At 39.3% G+C, this 22,429-nt stretch overlaps 1 protein-coding gene across 3 annotated transcripts; it reads left to right on the forward strand.

Moving 5' to 3' along the window:
* The first annotated feature begins 77 nt into the window (after positions 1 to 77).
* ccdc137 (coiled-coil domain containing 137) lies at positions 78 to 20,791 on the forward strand. 3 transcript variants are annotated; one of them, XM_043714938.1, is made up of 6 exons: positions 78 to 264; positions 3,898 to 4,025; positions 5,515 to 5,749; positions 6,760 to 6,842; positions 18,034 to 18,113; positions 19,982 to 20,791. In XM_043714938.1, exons 1-6 carry the CDS (start codon positions 155 to 157, stop codon positions 20,216 to 20,218), a joined length of 873 nt encoding a protein of 290 aa, XP_043570873.1. In that variant the 5' UTR covers positions 78 to 154; the 3' UTR covers positions 20,219 to 20,791. The 3 variants fall into 3 exon arrangements, with proteins under 3 accessions (XP_043570873.1, XP_043570876.1, XP_043570875.1); XM_043714941.1 differs by lacking the exon at positions 78 to 264 and adding an exon at positions 937 to 990; XM_043714940.1 differs by lacking the exon at positions 78 to 264 and adding an exon at positions 1,605 to 2,881.
* Positions 20,792 to 22,429: the final 1,638 nt, after the last annotated feature.

Here is a 22,429-nt window from a genome sequence, read left to right on the forward strand (position 1 = left end):
CATCCGCATGTGATTGACAGCCGTCCTCGCCCAATCCGCTCGCCACGTCGCGGGGGGGGGTGGGAACGCGGCCGAGGGCCGGCCAATCGGAAAGCAGGTGAAAGGTCGCGCTCTAGGCCTCAGCACGTGAGTGTGAGGAGGGAGCTGCTCAGCGATGGGGAAGCGTCCGGAAGGGAAAAGGAAAAAGAAAAATGTCGGTCGCAGAGATTCAGACCACGGGAAGGAGCAGCGGGATAGATCCGGGAAGAGGAACAGAAGGATGGGGTGGGTGAGGGACGAGGCCCTGGTTCATGGGAGAGACACAGACACGCATTGCCCGTCTTCCATGACTCCTCGGCCGGGCGCATTCAGTCCCACTGGTGTCCTAACCCCTCAGACCAAATGACAAATTATCTGCTTGCTTAACACATTGCTGCGCACAGCATTAAAAAGATATCACACTCGCGGTGTGGTAATGTTCAAGGCTCTTGGCCTAAAGGTGGAAAGAGGGATGAGTGTAGATTTCGTGGTATTTTGGCAGTAGAGATTCAATGGGCATTTTCCATATTCTGTGCATATTGGGATCTTGAATGGGCTCTCACGTTTTCTATATTACAGCAATGAGTCTACCACTTTGACTGTAAAATGTTTTAGGGATGTCCTGAATTCATAGATATGATTATGAGACTTAAACAAAATTTATAATGTTCTCCATTGCGATTTCAAGTCAGTTAACTCTACTAAACTTACCCTGGTATCTTAACCCACTCGGTTATTGGTCAGGGAGGTGGGGGTGTTGTCACGGTTTAATTTGTTAAGGTTGAAAGTTGGACGCTCAGTCCTTTACAGGTCTCTGAAGGTAGAGGTTTTAAGTGTACCATATGTATTAGTATTTAAAGTATGGGAGATAAAATTTAATTGAGCCTCTGTTTTGCAGTTGCACATATGATATGAAGTCAAGGTTGTGCTACTTGAGATGAAACAGAATGTACATTAAACTTGTAGTTATGGGTATGTGTTTTATTGATTAATAAAAATGTGATACATATGAAACAACAGATAGGGTTAGCTCAGTTAGCTGGAAACTTGGTTTATGAAACAGTATGACACTGACTGCATGGTTTGAATCCATGTTATGATGAAGGACTTCCCTTCACACATTTGGGGCACTATGTTCAGTTCTGGTTGCTCTGCTATAGGAAAGATGTCATTAAACTGGAAAGGGTGCAAAAAAAATGTACTCTGATCTTACCAAGGTTTGAGTTATAAGGAGAAGCTGGAAAGGCTTTTTTCCCTAGCTGAGAGGTGACTTTTATAGAGGTTTATAAAGTCATGAGGGGCATAGATAAGATGAATAGCCGAGGTATTTTCCCCCAGGATAAAGAAATGCAAAACTAGACAACATAGGCTTAAGGTGAGAGAGGAAAAGTTTAAGACGGTCCAAAAGGGCAGGTTTGTTTTCGCACACCTGGTGCTGTGTATATAGAACATGCTACCAGAAGAAGTGGTCAAAGTGGGTATAATTACAACATTTAAAAGACATTTAGGCAGGTACATGGATAGAAAAGGTTTAGAGCAATATGGGCCAAACACAGGCAAATTGGATGAGTTCATTTTAGGAAACCTGGTCAGCATGGATGAGTTGGGGCAACGGATTTGTTTCTGTGCTGTATGACTTTATGACTCTATCTCCCCGTAACCTGGGCGATAGTGAGGTTAATCCACCGTCAGGCTTGTTTTTCTAATAAGAAAGCACACCCACAATCTGATAAAACCTATGTCAACTTTATTTATTCACGAAACCTCTCATAATGCCAAATGCCATACTTAAATTATATTTTTAGCTTTTCTTGTGAGCATTTTTAAGTTAAAACATAATGTTCAATAATCCAAGTATTGCCAGAAGTCTATTTCTGTAAATAAGTTGTCTTCTGTTTACTTTTTGTATTAGCTTTAGATGATAAACTTGTATGCCGCCTGATGAAATGAACTAAGATAAATTTTCTTCTCAACGACTATTTACATGCAGAGAGAATACTTTATCTACACCGAGCTGCACTTGAACTGTTCTGCAAAGCTTTAATTCAACAGGGGATTTTACATCTGTTTTCCTTTTTATCTTAAGTGGGAATGGCTAGGTTGTTAACATAATTGAATGTAGAGTCCAGTAATCAATCAATTCTAAGCTCCATGAAGTCCTGTCCCTCAAATCAAGTAACAACTATTAGAGGCTTTTAATACCTTGGTACAGGTTTTTTAATAGACACAATTTGTAATATACAGCAGTAATATTATTAAGTTCTTGTGATTGTCCAGCATATGTTGTGTTTATTTCATGTGGGGTTTGGAGGCGGGTCACAGATTTAAGTTGTGAACAGAACTTGGAGGACAAAGAACGTGAGAAGAGAGAAACATTTAACAATTCTGAATGACTCAGTTTAGGCAGTATTGAAAAGGAACAATGTTTAGGAACAAGAGTCGGTCATTCAGCCCACTGAACCTGTTCTGCCATGTAATATGGTCATGACTGATCAAACACTTTTAAATTTTACAGATTCAAACCCTCTCAGTAAAAACAATTCTCATCTTGGTTGAAAGTGACATCCTTTTTCTTAAATTATGCCTTCTGGTTCTAGACTGTTTAACCAAGTGAAGCATCTGCATCTACCTTGTCTATTCCTTGAGTTTTTTGAGAATGCCTTTCATTCTTCAAAATTCTTGAGAATAGAGGCCCCTTTTCATAAGACATTCCTGCCATCACAACAAGAAATCTGGTGAACCTTCATTGCTGTCCCTCTATGATAAAGAATCCTTTGAGGTGCATACCGAAACTGCACATTATTCTATAGGTACAGTCTAAAGAAGCACCTTTACAATTGAAGCAGATGTCCTGCAACAAAAGGTAACATTCCATGAGCCCTAATAGCTTGTTGCACATGTATGTTAATCTTCAATGACTTATTAACAAGGACATTTAGGTCCTTTTGTCCATTTACAGTTTCTAACCTCTTACCATTTGAGAAATACTCTGCACATCTGTTTCTCCTACTGAAGCAGATAACCTCCCACTTTTCCACATTATATTCTTTCTGTTATGTTCTTGCCCATTCACTAAGCTTATCCACATTCTCAAACCGCTGTACATCTTCCTCGCTACACACATGTTGACTTGGCATTGTATCATCTGTAAAACTGGAAATATTACATTTGGTCCACACCTCTAAATCATTGATATAAATTGTGATCAGGTGAGGTCTTGCAGTACCCCACTAATCACCGTCTGCCAAAGTGAGGATGACCCATTTATTTCTACTATTTTCTGCATATTAGCCAATCCTTAATCAGTGCCAGTACCTTATCTCCTATGCTGCATGTTTTAATTTTGCTAACCAACATCCTGTCGGGACCTTATCAAAGGCCTTCTAAAAATCCAAGTAAATGACATCCATTGACTCCCCTTCATCAAAGTAAGTAACAAGTAATATTGTGAGCAACATCCTTCAAAAACTGAAACAAGTTTGTCAAACATGTTTGTAGATCCATGCTGACTCTGCCCAATGAGATAATTATCTAAGTGCCCATTTATCACATCCTTTAAGATATATTGAGCATATTTTCCTTATTATTAATCTAAGGCTAGCAGGTCTGTAGTTCCCTGTTTTTTCACCAGCTCCTTTCTTAAACAATTTGTGGATAAATACTGAATGTGAAGCAAAATAATGCATAATAAAATGTGGAGTTTAATGTATCAGTGTTTTATCATTGTAGTTTTTAGAGTGAACATTTGAAAATGGGTAGAAAGTTAATTTCAGGATACTTTTGTGTTTTACAGTCCTAATATGTGGTAATTTATTTAATTATGTAAGATTTAGACAATCTTAAAGATTATTTGACAATACTGCACTTATAACTTCACAGTGAACTGAAGAAAAATGACATGAAGCCCAAAAATATTGATGAACAGGAAATTCCATACAAAGTCCGTGAGATAATGAGGTCTCAGGAGAAAATGAAGAAGCAGCTGAATAAGCAGAAGAGAAAGACTGGTAAAGTAGTCAGCCTGACATTGTTTCTTTAGAAGTTAACTGCTCATCTGACAATAGTTGCCCTAAAACTGGATTACAGTGTTATTATAGAACCTGTAGAACCTGTTCAGACTTGATGCAATGCATTCTTATTCAGGCAATGTCCAGGCAGATAGGACAAATCCCATTCATCGAACTTAAAGTAAGAAGATATTGCTGTTGTGTCAGGACAAATCTCACAGGCTACTGGATTTGTGCTGGTTTCTTTTATCCCTTCAAAGGGTGGAGTGACACAAGCAGTCAGTGGTCAGTTTGAGGTAAAACTATGTCCAGAAAAGACAACGTTTTGAAGTAAAAAACTAAGCAAAGTTTAGAAGTGGGGAGAGAAGCCTTTATAGTCCAGCTGGATTTGAACTATTTGGGAGTGCTGCTGAAGCAGTTTATTCTATACATTTTTGATCAATTTTTAAAAATGCAATATATTTCATTTAACTAGGAAATAAAGTAACTTAGTCAAAGACCTCGGTTCATTCAATCAATGTGAATAAAGTTATTTGTACTTGTACTCGATTTATTTCTGTTGCGAGTGGAAATACAGCTTGATTGTATTTTGGTTAAAACAAAATCATTTATGTTTATTTTATTATCTCAGAAAATATCCAGGACTAAAATATGAAAAGCATGGAAGCCATTTTCTGATTTATGTTATCCTCCTGCTTCTGAGCTCCCTAAGCATAGCTGATTCAACATTTGGTGGCAATGATAGCTGTTTATAACATACAAATCAGAACAAATGCTTACATTATATATAATTGATAAATTTGCAAGAGGGAGCAAAACAAATTCTGTACATAATATTTTACTTGTTAAAGTGAACCATAAGACACTATAACAGGGTTAACATTGAAGTTCTAAATTTTCCTTTTGACTTCATATTGTGATGCACCTATGGAATCAACAGCTTAGCTGTTTAAAGGCTGCAAATTATATTTAGTTATAGTTATTTAACTATAGATGCGCATTTTGGCCTTTGGAAGTTTTCTATGCATAAGATTTTTCTTTTGTCCTAGCTTTTGCCCATATACTTTGAGTTCCAGCAACCCGATGCTTCCTTGCTCAAGCTATCATTCTTCACAGGTGAGCTGTACAGAAAGTCTCCAAGTTCTCAGCACCTTCATCTAGGAGATGATATGAAATTGAATGCGGCTGCATTAAGTTTAGGTGGGCTGGCATTGTCCTTGCCTTTTTTTTAAGCATGGCGGATATTACAGCCATGTTTCAAGTGCTTTGTGAGCATATGAGTAAGAATCTTCTCTGGGAAGTCTGCCTAAAAATATTTTACCAAGAGTTGTCATTTAGTTACTGTTGCATTTTCACGGCCACATCCTAGGTCTCTTTCTGCGTTGGCCAAAGTGACCTATTCTTATGGAGAAAACGCAAACAACTTTCAATTTGGATTATTTTATGAATGTAAAGATAACAGTAAATTAATTTTTGTTTCAATATGAAGAAAAGCCAAAGAGAAAACCTACATCAATGGCTAAAGATCTCCATGGAGACATACCAGTTCCAAAGTTTAAGAGGCGCAAACGAGAATCCGAGAGAGCCTATATTCAGCGCATGGAGGAGGAAACTCAACATGTGATGTTTATGACCAAAAATCAACTGGCTCGTTGTCCTGAGTTAGAGACCGAGAAGGAAGAACAGACAAGCGGTGTGAAATCAAAGTCTGAGAAAAAGAAAGAGTATGTTCCATTATCTGTGTATTTATGGTACTATATCTAATGGGGAACCTGACATTGTTGATAACTGCAATTACAATATTTTTCCCTTTGCTGAATATATAGCAGGGTGGAAAGGAAGGTGAATCTAATAAGGTCACTATATATAATACGCACACAGCTGGACTATACCTCTGTATTGTTTGCCCATTGATCACAGCTTTTAACACAAAAAGATAATCTGTTTACTTTGGAGAAGCAACCTGTTTATTCATATGTATTTGGTAATGCTTCCTTTATTCAATCCTTTTTATTAAGTAAGCTTAAACACCCAGATACGTATAAAGTGTTCTGCACCTTATCAACAGATGACAGATTCATAACATCTAATTACAAACCAACCTCAAAAACAATGCTGAAGCATTCATCACAGACAATATTATCCAAATATTAATGGACAGAAGCTGATCTTGTTCTTCTTCCCACCTTGAGCTGGTGGACTGTTCCAGAGAACTTCAATAACCAGCCCAGTAGCCAGTTTTTTTAGCATCAAGATACTTATCCATGTTACCTGTTTAATAACTGGGATTTCCTCTGCTGTATGCAAGCCCCATCAAAATGAAAAAAAACTGCAGATAAGCTGCAGGATTTTCTTTCGGTACAAATGTTGAATACTTATTGATATTGCTCATCTTTAAGAATTACAGCTGACATTTCATTCATCTGCACTGGCTTAACATTCAAGTCCGGTGAGTGAAAGAACCACATGATTAACTCTCTGCATTCATCATGACATCTGTCCTCATCATCTTTGCAGGATAACTATGTAGACATTCGATCTGTGGTAGTCTTGCTGAATGAGCACCAAGCCAGAACACATGATTGCCTTTTTTTTTGAAGAAAACTAGTGAGTGTGGTAACAGAAGATATTTATGGAACCAACATTGTGTGAAACAAGTGATTAAGATGTTTTAAAATCCTTTTAGTTTGGGAAGTTATACATTTGTTAGTTAATTTTGGTTTGTATCAAATAGGTCTGACAAGAAACGGTTGGCAAAGTTTATTAAAAAGAGAGCTGAAAGAAAAATGATGAAATTGGAGAAAGAAATATTTACAGGTAAGTGACGAACATGAAATCTGATAGCACGGTGTCTAGCTGTTCTGCATTCTAGCAGAATATTGCTTATTAAAATTCTTCCTTTTAATGCTGTCTATCTACTGCCTGAGGTGATTAAAAAGAAATGTATCTGCTTCAATCCCAAGAAGAGTAAGCATAGGTCAGATATTGCACAAAGTTAAGATCTCACATTGTTGGAAAAACCTTATGGAGTTAACATCTCTATTACAGTGAGTGTCAGTGAGAGGAGTGGACAAGGTGAGGACAGTGATAGACAGCATTACTGAGGAATGGGTAAGTTGAGGTTCATAACCTGGGACAGTCAGCGTCACTGAGTGGAGTGGGCAAGTTGAGGAGCTTCACAGGCAGACAGTCTGGCAGTGAACTTCAGTGAGGCCTGAAAACACAGAAGATAGGATCAGTAGTAGACAATTCAATCCCTCCAGCCTGCTTCACCATTCTTTATGATCATGGCTGATTATTGAGCTCAATATGCTAATCCTGCTGTCCGCCAATATCCCTTGACCCCCTTCAGCCGTGCCTTCTCCTTGAAAGCACAATGTTTTGGCCTCGACCAATTTCTGTGGTAGTGAATTCTACAGGCTCTCCACTCTCTGGGTGAAGAAATTTCTCATCTCAGTCCTAAAAGGCTTAATCTTTAAATGATGATCCCTGATTCTAGACTCCCACACTATCAGGAACATCCTTCCTCATCTAACTTGTCTAGTTCTGTTTGAATTTTATAGGTTTCTATGAGATGCCCCTTCATATAAACTCCAGTGAATACAATCATGACTGACTCAATCTCTATTCATATGTCAGTCCTGCCATCCCAAGGATCATTTTCAGGGCCTGTTTGGTCCTCTGTTTTCAACCAGATCTTGATCCATTCTAATGTATCATGCTTAAGTGAATAGACAACAGAGTAGCAGATGGAGTGTGATATGTCAGAGTGTAAGTTTATTCAATTTCTTTTTAAGAATGGAAAAGCAGTTTTTTTTTAAAAAGACATAAAATCTCTAAATGTTAATGTTCAGAAGGGCTTGAGCGTACTTATGTTCGGAACCCAGAAAGCTAACATGTAGGTTGTTCTGGACCAGGCCAGACCCTAACTTTGCTAGTTGTTTTAAGGAGGTGTAGAGTGGATGTTCCAGGAGTGATGCAGCTAGCCCAAATACTTTGTTTTAAGCAAAACAGAACTTATTTACAAGATTACTGACTGAAACACAAACAAAAGAGAACAGAATGTAGAATAATGTAACCTATTTGAAAATCCAACAGATTATCCAAATTTAGTGATGTGTTCCCAATACTTGCAACAATCCCCATAAACACTCCTTGGTGAGATGTCAGAGAGATTCAGCATGGAACACCTTCCATGTAGCTGTTTCTTGGACCAACAGCCTCAAAACTGACTGACTGCTTTCAGCGAACAGCCAGATTGCTCAAACCAAACCAGAGAAAAGCTGAGCTGGTAGAACTGGTCACTCCTGTTTTATTGTACAAGTGGATTTTTTTTAAAAAAAAAGCTTGAAAGCATTCTCAAGTAGTTACACCTAGACTTCTCAGAATCGCTGCTTTTGAGACCTCTAACAAAGAAAGCCAAGGACAGCATAACCTTGTTAAAGGAGCAACATTGTCACAAGATACAGCAAGCAATTAGAAATGCAAATAGCATGTTGCCCTTTATTACAAGGGGATTTGAAGTATAAGAATAAAGAAATCTTGCTGCTATGATGTGGAGCTTTGGTGCGACCACATCTGGCATACTTCTGCAATTTTAGTATTTAGATATCAACAAGTCTGGAATCTTCGAACCAATACTGTGTCACATTTTAGTTTAATACATTTCTATTGGCTTGCAGCAGCTGTTTTTGCTCTTCATTGATAGTGTAGCGATTGTAATGAGGTCAGCCAGCTGGACTTTAGAATGAGTGTTCCCTGATTCGGGCTGTTAACACAGGTCAATCAGGGAGCCCTGGCTGACAGATGAAAAACAGATGAGTGTCAGAGGTTCTGTTCATTCAGAGTTACTTCTAAGAGAGCCGAACCTGTTTCGAGTCCTATGCACATGTAAGTAAGGGATGACTTGGTGATGGGATACTGACCTCTCTGGAGCTCTTTTAGTGGCAACGAGAAAAAAAGTCGTAAAGAAATTCTCTTGCGGCAGTCGCCTTTGAGTTGGGATAAGCATTTCTGACATTAGTACAGTAGCTCAGTGCTTAGTACTGCTGCCTCACAGAGCCAGGGACCCGGGTTCAGCTCCTGCATCGGGTGACTGTCTGTGTGGAGTTTGCACATTCTCCCCGTGTCCGCGTGGGTTTCCTCGTGCTCCGGTTTCCTCCCACAATTCAAAGATGTACAGGTTTGGTGAATTGGCTATGATAAATTGCCCATAGTGTTAAGTGCATTTGTTAGGGGGTAGGGGAATGGGTCTGGGTGGGTTACTCTTTGGAGGGTTGGTGTGGACTTGTTGGGCCGAAGGGCCTGTTTCCATACTGCGGGTAATCTAATCTAATCATGCAACTATTTGGGAAGCTTTTACTCATTTGATCCTGCTGAGCCAGTATACTGAAATAATGCATTATTTTCTCCAGACAAGTGACATTGGGCTAGATGAAAAGCAACGAGTAATTCTCCTGACAGCTTGTGGACCTGCAGTTTTTTTGATTATTATGAGCCTAATGTTTCATGAGGTACCAGGTTCTAAAACCTTTCAAGAGTTGATGGGTTTAGTTATCAAATATTACGACGCAAACCGCCTCTAATTCTGAGATGCTCTTGGTTTTAATGAGCAGCTTAAAAACCAGGGGAATCTGCATTGGAATTTTTGAGGTTAAGACAACAGGCAGAGGCATGTGACTTTGGTTTAACCCACAATAAGACACTGAGAGACCGTTTGGTATGTGGGATTAATGATGTAACTGTGCAATAGCGCCTACTGGCTGAAGCCCAACTGGACTTCAAACAGGCAGTACAACTGGCTTTGTCATTAGTAAATGCAGCAAGTGGAGTATATTAATAGGAAATATACAGAAGCTTTGGAGAAGGTGCAAAGAAGGTTTACCAGGATGCTGCCTGGACTGGAGGGCTTGCCGTATGAAGAAAGGTTGAATAAGCTCGGACTTTTCTCTCTGGAGAGAAGGAGGAAGAGAGGAAACCTGATCGAGGTGTACAAAATAATGAGAGGAATAGATAGAGTCAATAGCCAGAGTCTTTTCCCCAGGGCAGGATTGACTGGTACAAGAAGTCATAGTTTGAAGATATTAGGAGGAAGGTATAAAGGAGACAGAGGTAGGTTCTTTACGCAGAGAGTTGTGAATGCATGGAATGCATTGCCAGTTGAGGTGGTGAAAGCGAAGTCATTGGGGACATTTAAGTGACTGCTGGACATGCATATGGATAGCACGAGGTATACAAAATAATGAGAGGAATAGATAGAGTCAATAGCCAGAGACTTTTCCCCAGGGCAGGAGTGACTGGTACGAGAAGTCATTGTTTGAAGATATTAGGAGGAAGGTATAAAGGAGACAGAGGTAGGTTCTTTACACTGAGAGTTGTGAATGCATGGAATGCATTGCCAGTTGAGGTGGTGAAAGCGAAGTCATTGGGGACATTTAAGTGACTGCTGGACATGCATATGGATAATAGCAGTGAGTTGAGTGCGTAGGTTAAGTTACTATATTTTACATTAGGATTAAATCTCGGCATAACATTGTGGGCCAAAGGGCCTGTTCTGTGCTGTACTTTTCCATGTTCTATGTTATAGGATATTCTGATAGAAATGGACACACTTGCCAGGCTGACTGAGCTTGGGTGAATGAAGCCCAATTACATAGCCTCTCTCAGGACATATCCTCAATAGAGGGACTCTGCCAAAACAAAGCCCAGCTTTGGCCAAACAGTTAATATTTCCTTCAGGATTCGGGCCAGCAAGCTATTGTAGTTGCTGCCGGTATGAGGATTTGAGACAGCAAAAGAGTCCCTCTAGGCTTGAATTGTTTAAAGAGAACTCATTGGGGAAGCGATAGTGGTATTATCACTGGACAGTTTTCTTCAATAAAAAATCTATTTTAAAAAAAAAGGAAATTTTTAAAACTTTTTTTACGAACTTACAAAATAACACAAATATAACTACTAATATACAATTAAATATTAAATAAATAAATAACCAAAACACAACAAACCAAAAAAAGAGGAAAAAAACTCAACTAAATACTAATCTAACCTACAAATAACCAAAGCATATAATAAAATATCTTGCATTACTCAAAAAAAGATAACATAGTAATTTAAATAATGAAGTACATGCTCCGAATGAATTAACATCAAGTCATAGTAAAACCCGTATTCATACGGGATTCCTCTCCCCGGGGACCCCCGGACCAGCCAGAACCACTACCACAACTAGATAAAAGCCCTTAACAATATGGCCGAAATATAGTTCAGGAAGGGCTGCCATATTTTATAGAATAATTCAGTTTTTTAGTGCACCATATTTGTAAGGAAGTCAAGGGGAATACATTCCATGGTTAATCTGTGCCAATTCGAAAGTCCTGGAGTGCCCTCAGCTACCCAATTTACTGCGATATTTTTCCTTGCACTAAAGGAGAGAATGGAAAATAATTTCCTTCCGTGCACATCCAGGGAGGGCAGGTTTGAAAAGCCCAGGAGAAGAGATACTGAATCTACTCCAATTTCTGCTCCCAAGATTTCTCAGTTCATTTGCTACTCTGATCCAGTATTTGCGGATCTTATGACATGTCCATAAGCAGTGTGTGAGAGTCCTATTTTATGTTTAGGACACATTGGAGATGTTCCTGTCCTAAATTTTGCCAGTCATTCTGGTGCTATATGAGTCCTATGGAATATCTTTAATTGAATAGCTTGGGTTCTGTTACAAATAGAGATCTTTCTGGCATTTTCCCAGATGTCGTCCCACATTTCTGAAGGGATTTCCAACCCCAATTCCTGATTCCATGTTTTAAACAATTGTTTCATGTCTTTCGAAACTTCGTTCTGTAATGAGTGATAAAGGGTGCTGACCGAGGGTGGACCCATTGGCTGTAACACTCTTCTTTCCCTATCCAATTTATAAGAGCTATCTAATAATGTGGTTGTCTTCTGTATATAATCTCGAATTTGGACAAATCGAAAAAGGTCTCCATTAGGTAGTCCAAATTTCTGGTGCAGCTGTTCAAAAGACATCATAACCTCCCCATCGAACAGATCCCCTAAGCAAGAAATACCCCTGGACCTCCCAGGTTTTAAATGTAGCGTCTGTGTGCCCAGGTCAAAAATCCCATGCTCCCATTATAGGAGTATAAGGGGGGATTTTTTGTGAATTACCCTCGTATTGCCGCATTATTGTCCAAGCTTTAATTGTATTTAATACAATAGGGTTTTTGCAATGCTGTATCACTGATTGCAGAACCAGTGTTTAACAAAATTTGCTCTGGGCTTCAAGTTTGCATAAGAGCTTGGCTCGATTGAGAATCTACACTGGTGAGCCTTTACAGATTAACAATGGTCCATAATAACTTTCAGCTTATCTAAAGATAAGAGATTAATGAGGGGACACTTTGCTTGAGAAGCCTCAATGTCCAGCCAGGTTGATTGCAGGTCACACGAGACGCAGTCAGCTACATAGCTTAATAGAGAACTCAGCTGGTACTTCCTAAAGTCTGGAAAATCCAGTCCTCCCCTTGCTTGTGGAAGTTGCAGCTTCTTTAATTTACTAAGGGGCCGTCTATGATTCCAAATGAAAGAACCAAGCCAACCGTATAGTTTACGCAATGCTGGCCTTGGCAAGATCACAGGGAGCATTCTCATAGGGTATAAGAGATGAGGCAAAATATTCATTTTAATTAGAGCTATTCTGCCTAACCAAGATATCGGGAGAACCCCCCAGCGTTGAAGGTCCTGCCTTATCCTCTCTAATAGGTGCACAAAATTGGCTTTATATAGCTGACCAAATACTGGGGTGAGAAAAATACCTAAATATAAAAAACCCTCCAGAAATCATTGAAAGGGAAAGCAAGACCGGTCTGATAAATTGAATATACTAGCGAGATCACTGGACAGTTAATCCAGACACCCAGATAATGTTAAGACCATAAGACATAGGAGCGGAAGTAAGGCCATTCGGCCCATCGAGTCCACTCCGCCATTCAATCATGGCTGATGGGCATTTCAACTCCACTTACCTGCATTCTCCCCGTAGCCCTTAATTCCTTGTGACATCAAGAATTTATCAATCTCTGCCTTGAAGATATTTTCTGGCTTCGAATCCCAGCACTGCAGATGGTGGAATTTGAATTCAATAAATATCTGGAATTACGAGTCTGGTGATGACCATGAATCCCATGTCGATTGTCGGAAAAACCATCTGGTTCACTAATGTCCCTTAGGGAAGGAAGCTGCCATTCTTATCTGGTCTGGTTTACATGTGACTCCAGACCCATAGCAATGTGATTGGGTTAACTGTCCCTTGGGCAATTTGAGATGGGGAATAAATGTTGGCCTAGCCAGCGATGCCCTCATCCTGTTAATGAATAAAGAAAAAATCCAGGAAGAGTGCACACTTCATCCACCTCCATCTGGCTTGCAACTAAATTGCTTGGCAACATCCAAATCCAGACTAATCAAAATAGACATCTGGTTAAATGGTCACCTGGTTCTAATGACAGTTGCTATCTGCAATGCTGTATCACTGATTGCAGAACCAGTGTTTAACAAAATTTGCTCTGGGCTTCAAGTTTGCATAAGAGCTTGGCTCGATTGAGAATCTACACTGGTGAGCCTTTACAGATTAACGATTTAACTTTGATTCCAGTCTCATATGAGGGGCAGCTGGTTCAGTTACCGTACGGTATAGGGTTAGCATTGGCTCTCAGATGGCCCTAGGGAGAGGAATGCCCAATAGAGTATGCTTCCCAGACTTCGGCTGATGCAGAGCACAAATATGCTCAGTTAGAGAAGGAAAGTTTGGTCATCTTTGGTGTGAGAAAGTTCCACCAATACCATTAGGACTTAAATTTATAATAGTAATGAAGATCTGGACCCCGGGGGAGGGGTTGGTCTCTATTCCATGATCAGTCAATAAATACTCACAATCGGTCTGGTTCTTTAAGACTTCATTCTTTATTTCTTCATATGGCTGGGTACAAAGCATCCCGAAACACAGGTTGTGTACATCCGTGTTCCTCAGCAGCTGCACACATGGCTTAAAACAAAGACACTTTTATACTTAAAGGTACAGGATTTGATCACATAATACGTTCAGACAATTACCAATTGATATACAATATTGCTTTATTTGACAGTTACTTGGTCCAATGATATTACCTGGAAACCAACTTTGTTTTTCAACACTCAGGCCATCTTTATCTCACTAACCAAACTTTTGCATCTGCATCCGAAGGTCCGTTAGGATGGTCAGTAATGTCTTATCTAGTTTAGTTATTTCTATGCTGTAGCAGGAGCATTGTCTGCTAATCTCTATTGAAGCAGACTGGTTAGTCAATTTTGCAGCTATAGCAAAATCGAAAGCCATTTTATACAGTTCTTAGCAGAATTGTCAATTTGCAGCCTAGAAGCCATTTTGTCATGTTGTTTGCATCGAGACACCATTTTATTGTCAACTAAGTTATTAAGAGCATCTGTTAAGCAGTTACCTCAGCCTGTATTCAGGTTTCAGATCCTCAGTAACAGACCCTGCTGGAGGTTCTTTAGGACAGGGCCATACCACTCATAGCTTTTGGACAAATTCAATGCTGCGCTCTAGTTCTTAGTGTGTAAAATTAGAAGTTAGGAGTCAAAATTGCAAATGCGGGTGTATTGAGCTGCATCCTGATGGTAGATGCTTCGCTGGAAGAGTTCATTCTGGTTTAAACTTTCTGATCACTGCTGACAATGTGGATGGAAAAAGATCCAATCCTAGCAAAATGAAAAGAGCTGGTTGTGATGGGGGAACCAAAAGGGCCACCACAACCAGCAATGGAACCTTTCTGGACCAGATTGCCGTAGAGAATGGCACTTGCTGCTAGATACAGGTGGTCAATCCTTTATCCAAAAGATGAAAAGCTCAGAAATCTGAAGTTTATTTTCCTGAAGTTTTTTTCTCATTAACAACATTGTTTAGCCTGCAATTAGTTAACACAACTCCACACCCACTCGACCCACGTTACTCAGATGTGACAGTATCGGGACCCAGCACTGGCAGGTGTCAATTCTGTCTCAGTGCTCGTAGTAATCACAGGTGGGTCTGCTGTTTGGTAATGTTTTTTACTATGAAAATGCTATTTAATCCTTCATCCAAAAAATTCCGACAGACAGCTGGTTCTGTGTGTTTCGGATAAAGGGTTGTCTATTTGTACTGGCTGGACTCCACGAGGGTCATTCAGGGGTTTCCAAAATGAAGACATTGGTGAGAAGTTATGTCCAGTGGCCAGGATTGGATGCAGATTTAGCCACCTTGGTGGGCCAGTGCCCAGAATGCCGACATGGGCATAACTTTCCCCCAGCAGCCCCTCCACATTCGTGGGATTGGTCAGGTGAATCCTGGACTCGGTTACACATTGATTAGCCTGGTCTTTTCATGGGCTCTACATTCTTAGTCATTGTGAGCGTCCACTCAGTGTTTGGGCAGGCATAGAATTCATTTGTCAAATACAGGGACAATGACAGAAAAACTGCGAGCATCTTTTGCAGCACACTGGCTCCCAGAAATGTTGGTCACAGACAAGAGGCCATTGTTTACCAATAGGAAATTCAAGTGGATGGCAGAGTGGAATGGCATTCTGCATATGAAGAAAGCTCACTGGTGGAAAGACTTTGAAGGCAGTCTTAAAGAAACATCCTTTGGCTTCACTCTGATCCTATTTAATTATAGGACCATGTCTCATACAACTACAAGGATAGCTCCAACAGAATTGCTGATGGGGCAGCGCGGTAGCACTGCTGCCTCACAGCGCCAGAGACCGGGTTGAATTCCCGTCTCAGGCGACACACTGTGTGGAGTTTGCACATTCTCCCGTGTCTGCGTGGATTTTCTCCCACAATCCAAAAATGTGCAGGTTAAGTGAATTGGCCATGCTAAATTGCCCGTAGTGTTAGGTGAAGGAGTAAATTTAGGGGAATGGGTCTGGGTGGGTTTTGCTTCGGCGGGTCGGTGTGGACTTGTTGGGCCGAAGGGCCTTTTTCCACACTGTAAGTAATCTATAAAAAATACTCTGCACTAGACTAAACCTGTTCCTCCTGGATCTAGAATCAGCATCAGGAATGCCAGGAACATCAGACTCTTTGAAGCAAGAGAAACCGTTTACTTCAAGGAGCTAAGTTTGGTGCCAAATCCGCAGAAATAACCCTGCATGGGTAAGCGGCATGGTCAATGCAAGGTCAGGTCCCATGATGTATAAATTTTGGGTAAATCAGATGGTCCTAAACAAGCACATGGACCACATGAAAGCTACAAATTCATGAACGGTGTAGGAACAAAACGTGCCCGGCTCCTCGACAGCCTTTCCAACTGTTCTTTGTTCCCTCTCTGCTTCTAACGTCAAATAAACTTTGCAGACTGAGATGGAGCAGCCTCGATGCCTTTACTGTTGAAGGAGAGGATGAATTTTGTCTTGAGGTGCTCCCGGCACAAGAGTTGAGCTAGGGTCCAGGACATGGCGCCCATATCAGAGGCTGAATCAGAGGAACTAGACTTGAGTGTGATAACAACCCAGGAGAGGCTTCAAGAGAAATAACAGGCCTCCGAGGGAGGGATGTAGTGGTCAGCCAGGTGGGCCTCATTGAATGAGTTCCCTGATTGGGCCTGTTAATCTGGTCCAATTAGGGATCCCTAGCTGACAAATATAAACAGGAGTATCTCCTGTTTATATCAGTCAGCCAGGGCTCCCTGATTGGCCCAGATTAACAGCAAAAAGAAAAAAAAAGATAAACATGAGTGTCAGAGGTTCTGCACACACAACTAGCATCTAAGGAAGTTGGATTAGTGTCAAGTACTTTGCACATGTAAATAAAGGGTGACTTGGTGACAGGATACTGGCCTCTGGAGCTGTTTCAGGTAGCTTGTGCGCAACTATACCAGCTGTTTCTCCATTTATGTACCGAATGTTAAAACTTGCACCTTACTTAGAATGAAAATTGTTCTGACCGTCCCATACCCATAACTTGGAGCTGTCTCTGGGAAGATTCCGAGAAGTCGCCTCTCCCTCTCCAACTAACACAGTTTTGCCTCAAATTAAAGGAGACTATCCTTTAAATGTTCACATTCAACAGGGTTGCCTTTTCTATCTTCCAATTCAAAGGGATGTTCGGGAATTCTTGAAGATTAAAATAATGTATTCCTGAACTCTGGCTCCCTCTTTCAAAACACAAGGCGCAGAAATTGTTTCCTTTAAACATATTAATTTCTCTAGTGCTGTTTCTTTACTAAATCTTTAAGGTTTTAATTTTTACTGAACCTTTGTTGCCCCATTTTTTCTTGAAATGCTTTTGTTTCCAACCATAGAGATCTACAGACCATACAGTGCAACACAGATGTAACATTTTTGCAGCAAGTCATTCCATTTTTAGGGCAAATCTGCACCAAAGTACAGAAGTCAGTATTGTCGGCTCATTTTGTATTAAATCTGTTTCAAACTCCAATAAGAGGATTGAGAATGCAGCCTGTTGACAAGATAACTGCTGATCCAGTTTGCTCATCTGCTATTTTCTAAGTTCACATTCCTGATATTTGTTTTTGTGCTCTTCAGTTTTTAGTATGAGCACTAGGTGGAGCAGTTTATCTAAATAAAGCTGCACCAACTGAAGATTTCAATGAGCAAGAACAGTCTCCTATGAACTCTGCTGCAGAGTTGTCTTAGTTTCAGAATGTACAGTATAGTAGAAATTCACCTGCTGGTTGTTTACCCAGCTTAACTGACAGGCTGAAGAAGAGTTGCACTAAGACTCAGTATTAAAATGTGTGTATTTTGTAACTACCGGAAACTAAAATTAAACATGAAGGTCTGTAGACTTGCAGTTTCGAGCCTAAATAAAGGGTCAGGTTTGTGGATCAAAATTTGCATGCACGAAATTTCAGATAGGCCATTAAGATGAATTGAGTTGATGTGTTTGAGTGAGAATCCACAGTAAACATAAAAGTATTTTCTGAGAATGGGATTGATCTTATTTGCAGATACTGTGAGATTTGGAGAAGTGGCCATGCAGCCCCCTACCCTCACGGCTAAACCCAGGAAAAGCCAAACCAATCATCAGGTAACAACTTCGTTTGTGTACTGTCAACTATGTCAAACTGAAATAATTAATTTGTCAAGAGCAACTGTTCAATTATAATTCCTGTTTGTGGTGTTTTGATGTTACCGTTTTTAACATAGGCCTTTTTTTAATTTGTAAAGTTGCAACAGTTTCAAGTTTTTGGCACAATCTGTTATTTGTTAGCCACTTAATACTGTAGGATCATAATTGTTACAACAGAAGAGATAATTTGTCTAACCTTACTAACCTACTGTCATAGAGTTCATAGTTCATAGAATCCCTATAGTGTGAAGCAGGGCATTCGGCCTTTCGAGTCCACACTGACCCTGAGAAGAGCATCCGACCCAGACCTGTTCCCTACCCAATCTCTAGACCAGTTCAGTCAATTGTAGTTGCATGCCCTTTCTCTGGAGCCCTGCAGTGTTGTTTCCTTCTTTTTGGATGCTTGTTTAATTATTTTTTGAAAATCATGATTGAATCAGATTCCACTGCACACAAGCATGCATTGCAAATTCGAACCATAATGAAATTTAGTGGATTATAAAAGGGTAAACCACTTTTCTTGGGGCTAATGTAACTAGCTATGTTTGTTTGTGTGTAAAAAGGTTAGTTATTCAACGTTTAAGAATATGGTTTCCTTATCATGTTTGCTTATAAAACATCCTTTGAAGTAGGAAGAAGGACTACTAAACTTCTGGAACTTCTTTCCCCATCTGATTAGACCAAGGCTGATCTGTATCTTCATTCTATTTACATTCCTTTGATAATATTCTTTGCTATCCTTGCCCAATAAGTATCTTAAATGTTATTGACATGGTGGAAAAATAAGATTATCATATTAAAGTGTTATAAACATTAGAGATCATACCTTTTATGAGCAGGTGGAACAATTTGTTTGTTTAACCTAGAGTTACAGACATCCTCGTTATGACAGTTCTTCAGCATAAAGATAAACTGTAGTGCATGTAGTGATTATATTATTAGCATCTAAACTAAAAACTCCCAAACAGAATCATTTTAGATTGAGGTCCAAAATAACAAGGGATTGGCCAAGTGCTAAGAGTATGCCATGAACTGGCAAGCAGTGAAGAGGAAATTGAACTTATGTTTTTAGACAGTTTGTGGAGCCATATTATAACTGTAGGAGATTTGAATTATCCAAGTTTAGACTTGGGATGGCGAAATTGTTGGAAGGAGGAGGAATTTTTTTGCACCGTGCTTATGACTTGTTTATCAGTTTGATTGCTTCCACTTCGAAGAAGGAAGCACCACTAGAACTGGAAGTAAATCAATTAACCAGGCCCAAGATAGGATCTTCATCAAGATTTGAAGAATTCTGAGGAAATATGAAATGAATATCAGTGGTTCTGACTATCGTTTTCCAAAATTCCTTGGTGAGAGACATGTTTAGGAAATCATAAAGTGATATTAGAAAAAAAATTGAATTCTATGCATAGGGTGGTTAAATTATGGATTTCTGTCATAGGTTGTTATGAAAGCAAATGCAAGAATTTCTTTTAAAAGGTTATTGTGGTTTGAAAGAGGAATATAAAGGAACACAGTGAATGAACAGTAGAGAGGGCTAGTGGAAAAGAACACAACTAATTTAATGCAACAAATGGCTTATTGCCATGATGCAATGTTTTATGATTTAATACTAAGTTCTTACCTTCAAGTATACATTCAGTAGAGCTTTGTGATCAATAATGACAAAAATAAAACCAACTTTATGTACGTTTTTAAGTTACAAAATTTTATTATAGAATTTTGGATGTTGTAATGTGCACCTTTAGACTTAACGGTAATTTGGTCTAATGATCTATCAGCAGTGAAGGCTATGTACTAAATTCATTATTTGTTCTTTCTAGCCTGGCCAGAGACAGTTACTTCTGAAGTCTCTGATTCAGCAAAGCGAGTGTTCTTCAAGTCAGAAAGTGGAAGGTACCCAATACAGTAAACTACCCACCATGTCAATGGCCCGCCAAAGGATGATGTTAGAGGAGAGGGAGAGGATCATTAAAGCTTACAGAACACTGAAGAAGCAGAAACAGCAAATTCTGTCCCAGAATAAAGATAGCATGGAAAAGCTGAAAAACCCAAAATAGTCAATCTCAGGATGGACCTATTTGATGCACTGATTCAGGGGCTTGCTGGAACTGATGAGGACAGAATGTTCTGGAACTGTTGCTTAATAATTGATTTTTTTTGAAAACTGTGTTAATATGTGCAGTAAAAGATCTAGACTATGGTCAACCTACTAATGAAGAGATCCATTTTGGAACCAAACATTTATACCCGGAATTTTTAAACATGCCTGCCCGCTGTAGGTAACTATGGAAATGTACAACTGCAATTGAGACCCTGCTAGTCTGTCTTAAATGATAACTATTCAAATATATTGGTATACTTGATGTGTCCCTGAGCTAACTGTTGTGGAGTGTTTCTGAATTATCTTCCTGTGCCCTTGTTTCTTATTTTTATTTTATTGGATCTGTTTATTTTGGTCTGATGAGGGTTGACCATTTGAAGGGATCAGGGCATTGCTGTCAATTTTTAGTTATAAGGATGCTTTTTTTAAAAAAATCCTTTTCATATTAAAAAGACACAAGTTTTGAAAAATGTCAATACCAAAGTTTTATATTATATAATCCATCCAAACATAAATGGCCTGTGCCCAGTATGGTCGTGTATGGTTCTATTCACTTCTTGCACCTCCATGCTCTTTACTGCTCTGATCAGCCAAGCATGCTTATTACTTGAGTTCAGTGGATTATTGGCTTGCAGAGTGGGCTGCTTGGCCATACACAACTTGCTTATCATCACTATTTTTACAAAAATGCAAGTCTTGCACACTTTAAGAATAGCCATGAGAGTGCTCTGTTTGGTCAGATGGTGCCTGTAACAGTTCCTCGTGAAACTTTGTAGTTGGGAGTACAAAGTTCTGTGATAAACCTGCTCGTAATCCCTCGGCAAGTTTGCATTCTGTGAGTGCGTAGGATCTGCTAAGTGAATGATTTATAGTTTGTTAAACAGTAACTACCAATAAATCAGATCTTCAATTGTGTGAAATCATGATTTGTATTTTGTAAAACAGAATACTTTCGAATGTCAATGGCCCTGACATTAAATTTTGACAGAGTTTGACTCCAGAGTTTGCAGATTTCTGTAGCACTACTGTACTGTGGTATTTAGTGACACGCGATTTTTAGTTCTAATATTTGTAGAAGATAATGAAAATTATTTTTAAGTCTGTTTAAAGAAACGACATTAATCCCTGTTTTAAAAAGTCTTTGATACCTTTAGTGTCATGTCAGTATTTTCATCCATAATCAGACAATTCTCCAGATGAACAGTAGGTTTTAGCCTGTACAGTGGCAGACAAACTATAGCCTGTTTAGCAGCTGTAAGTTTGATTAAATACACTGTCCGTGTGGAAGAGAATACTTTGTTTTTATATGCCGGCTCGATCTCATTTAGCTGAGAACCGAGTATTGAAATCTGGCATGGGTGACCTGGGCTGAATAGCCTTGTGTTGTGTATCATTCTATGATGAAACTGACTGAGGGAAGATGGGAACATGCCAATTGCTGTACTACAGATATGATTTTCCTGTCGATTCTGTTTAAGAAAAGGAGGGAGAAAGACGATGGAATTATAGATCTATTGGCTGCCAACATCACTCCTAGGGAAGATGTTAGAATGTATATTTAAAGATGTGATAACAATACTTCAAAAATAATGGTAAGATTGGGCAGAGTCAACATGGATTTGTGAAAATGAAATCATGCTCTCAAACATTTTGGAATTTATTTTTGGGATGTAACTATCCGAATAGAAAAGGGAGAACCATTCGATGTGTTGTGTTTAGATTTTTAGAAAAGGTTAGATAACGTCCTACACAAAAATTTAATAAACAAAGTTAAAGTACATACGTTTGAGGGGAATATGCAAGTATGGATTGAGAACTGACTAATGGTTAGAAAAGACAGTAGGGAAAAATGGATCATTTTCAGGTTGATTGTGGTCAGATGGAGTACTGCAAGGATCAGTGCTTAAGGCCCACTTACTCATGCCAATATCAATCACTTAGATGTGAGTTTTAAATATAATATTTCCAAGTTTTCAGATGGCACAACTTTGTGAAAGTGTGAGATGTAAAGTAGATGCAAAGTCATTTCAAAGGGGTTTAGTGAGGTAAAGTGAGTAGAGAAAGTTTGGCAGAAGGAATACAATGTGGGGAAATGTGAAATTATCCACTTTGGTAAGACAAGATAGAATTTCTCAAATAGTGAAAGGTTGGGAACTACTGAACTTTA

Source organism: Chiloscyllium plagiosum, chromosome 24 (genome assembly GCF_004010195.1).
Source record: "Chiloscyllium plagiosum isolate BGI_BamShark_2017 chromosome 24, ASM401019v2, whole genome shotgun sequence".
In the NCBI taxonomy this organism is placed as follows: Eukaryota; Metazoa; Chordata; class Chondrichthyes; order Orectolobiformes; family Hemiscylliidae; genus Chiloscyllium; species Chiloscyllium plagiosum.

Coding starts and splice junctions, on each gene's coding strand:
- ccdc137 (XM_043714938.1), top strand. CDS start 155: ATGGGGAAGCGTCCGGAAGGGAAAAGGAAAAAGAAAAATGTCGGTCGC. Junction 265..3,897: donor AAGAGGAACAGAAGGATGGG/GTGGGTGAGGGA, acceptor ATAACTTCACAG/TGAACTGAAGAAAAATGACA. Junction 5,750..6,759: donor AAGTCTGAGAAAAAGAAAGA/GTATGTTCCATT, acceptor TGTATCAAATAG/GTCTGACAAGAAACGGTTGG.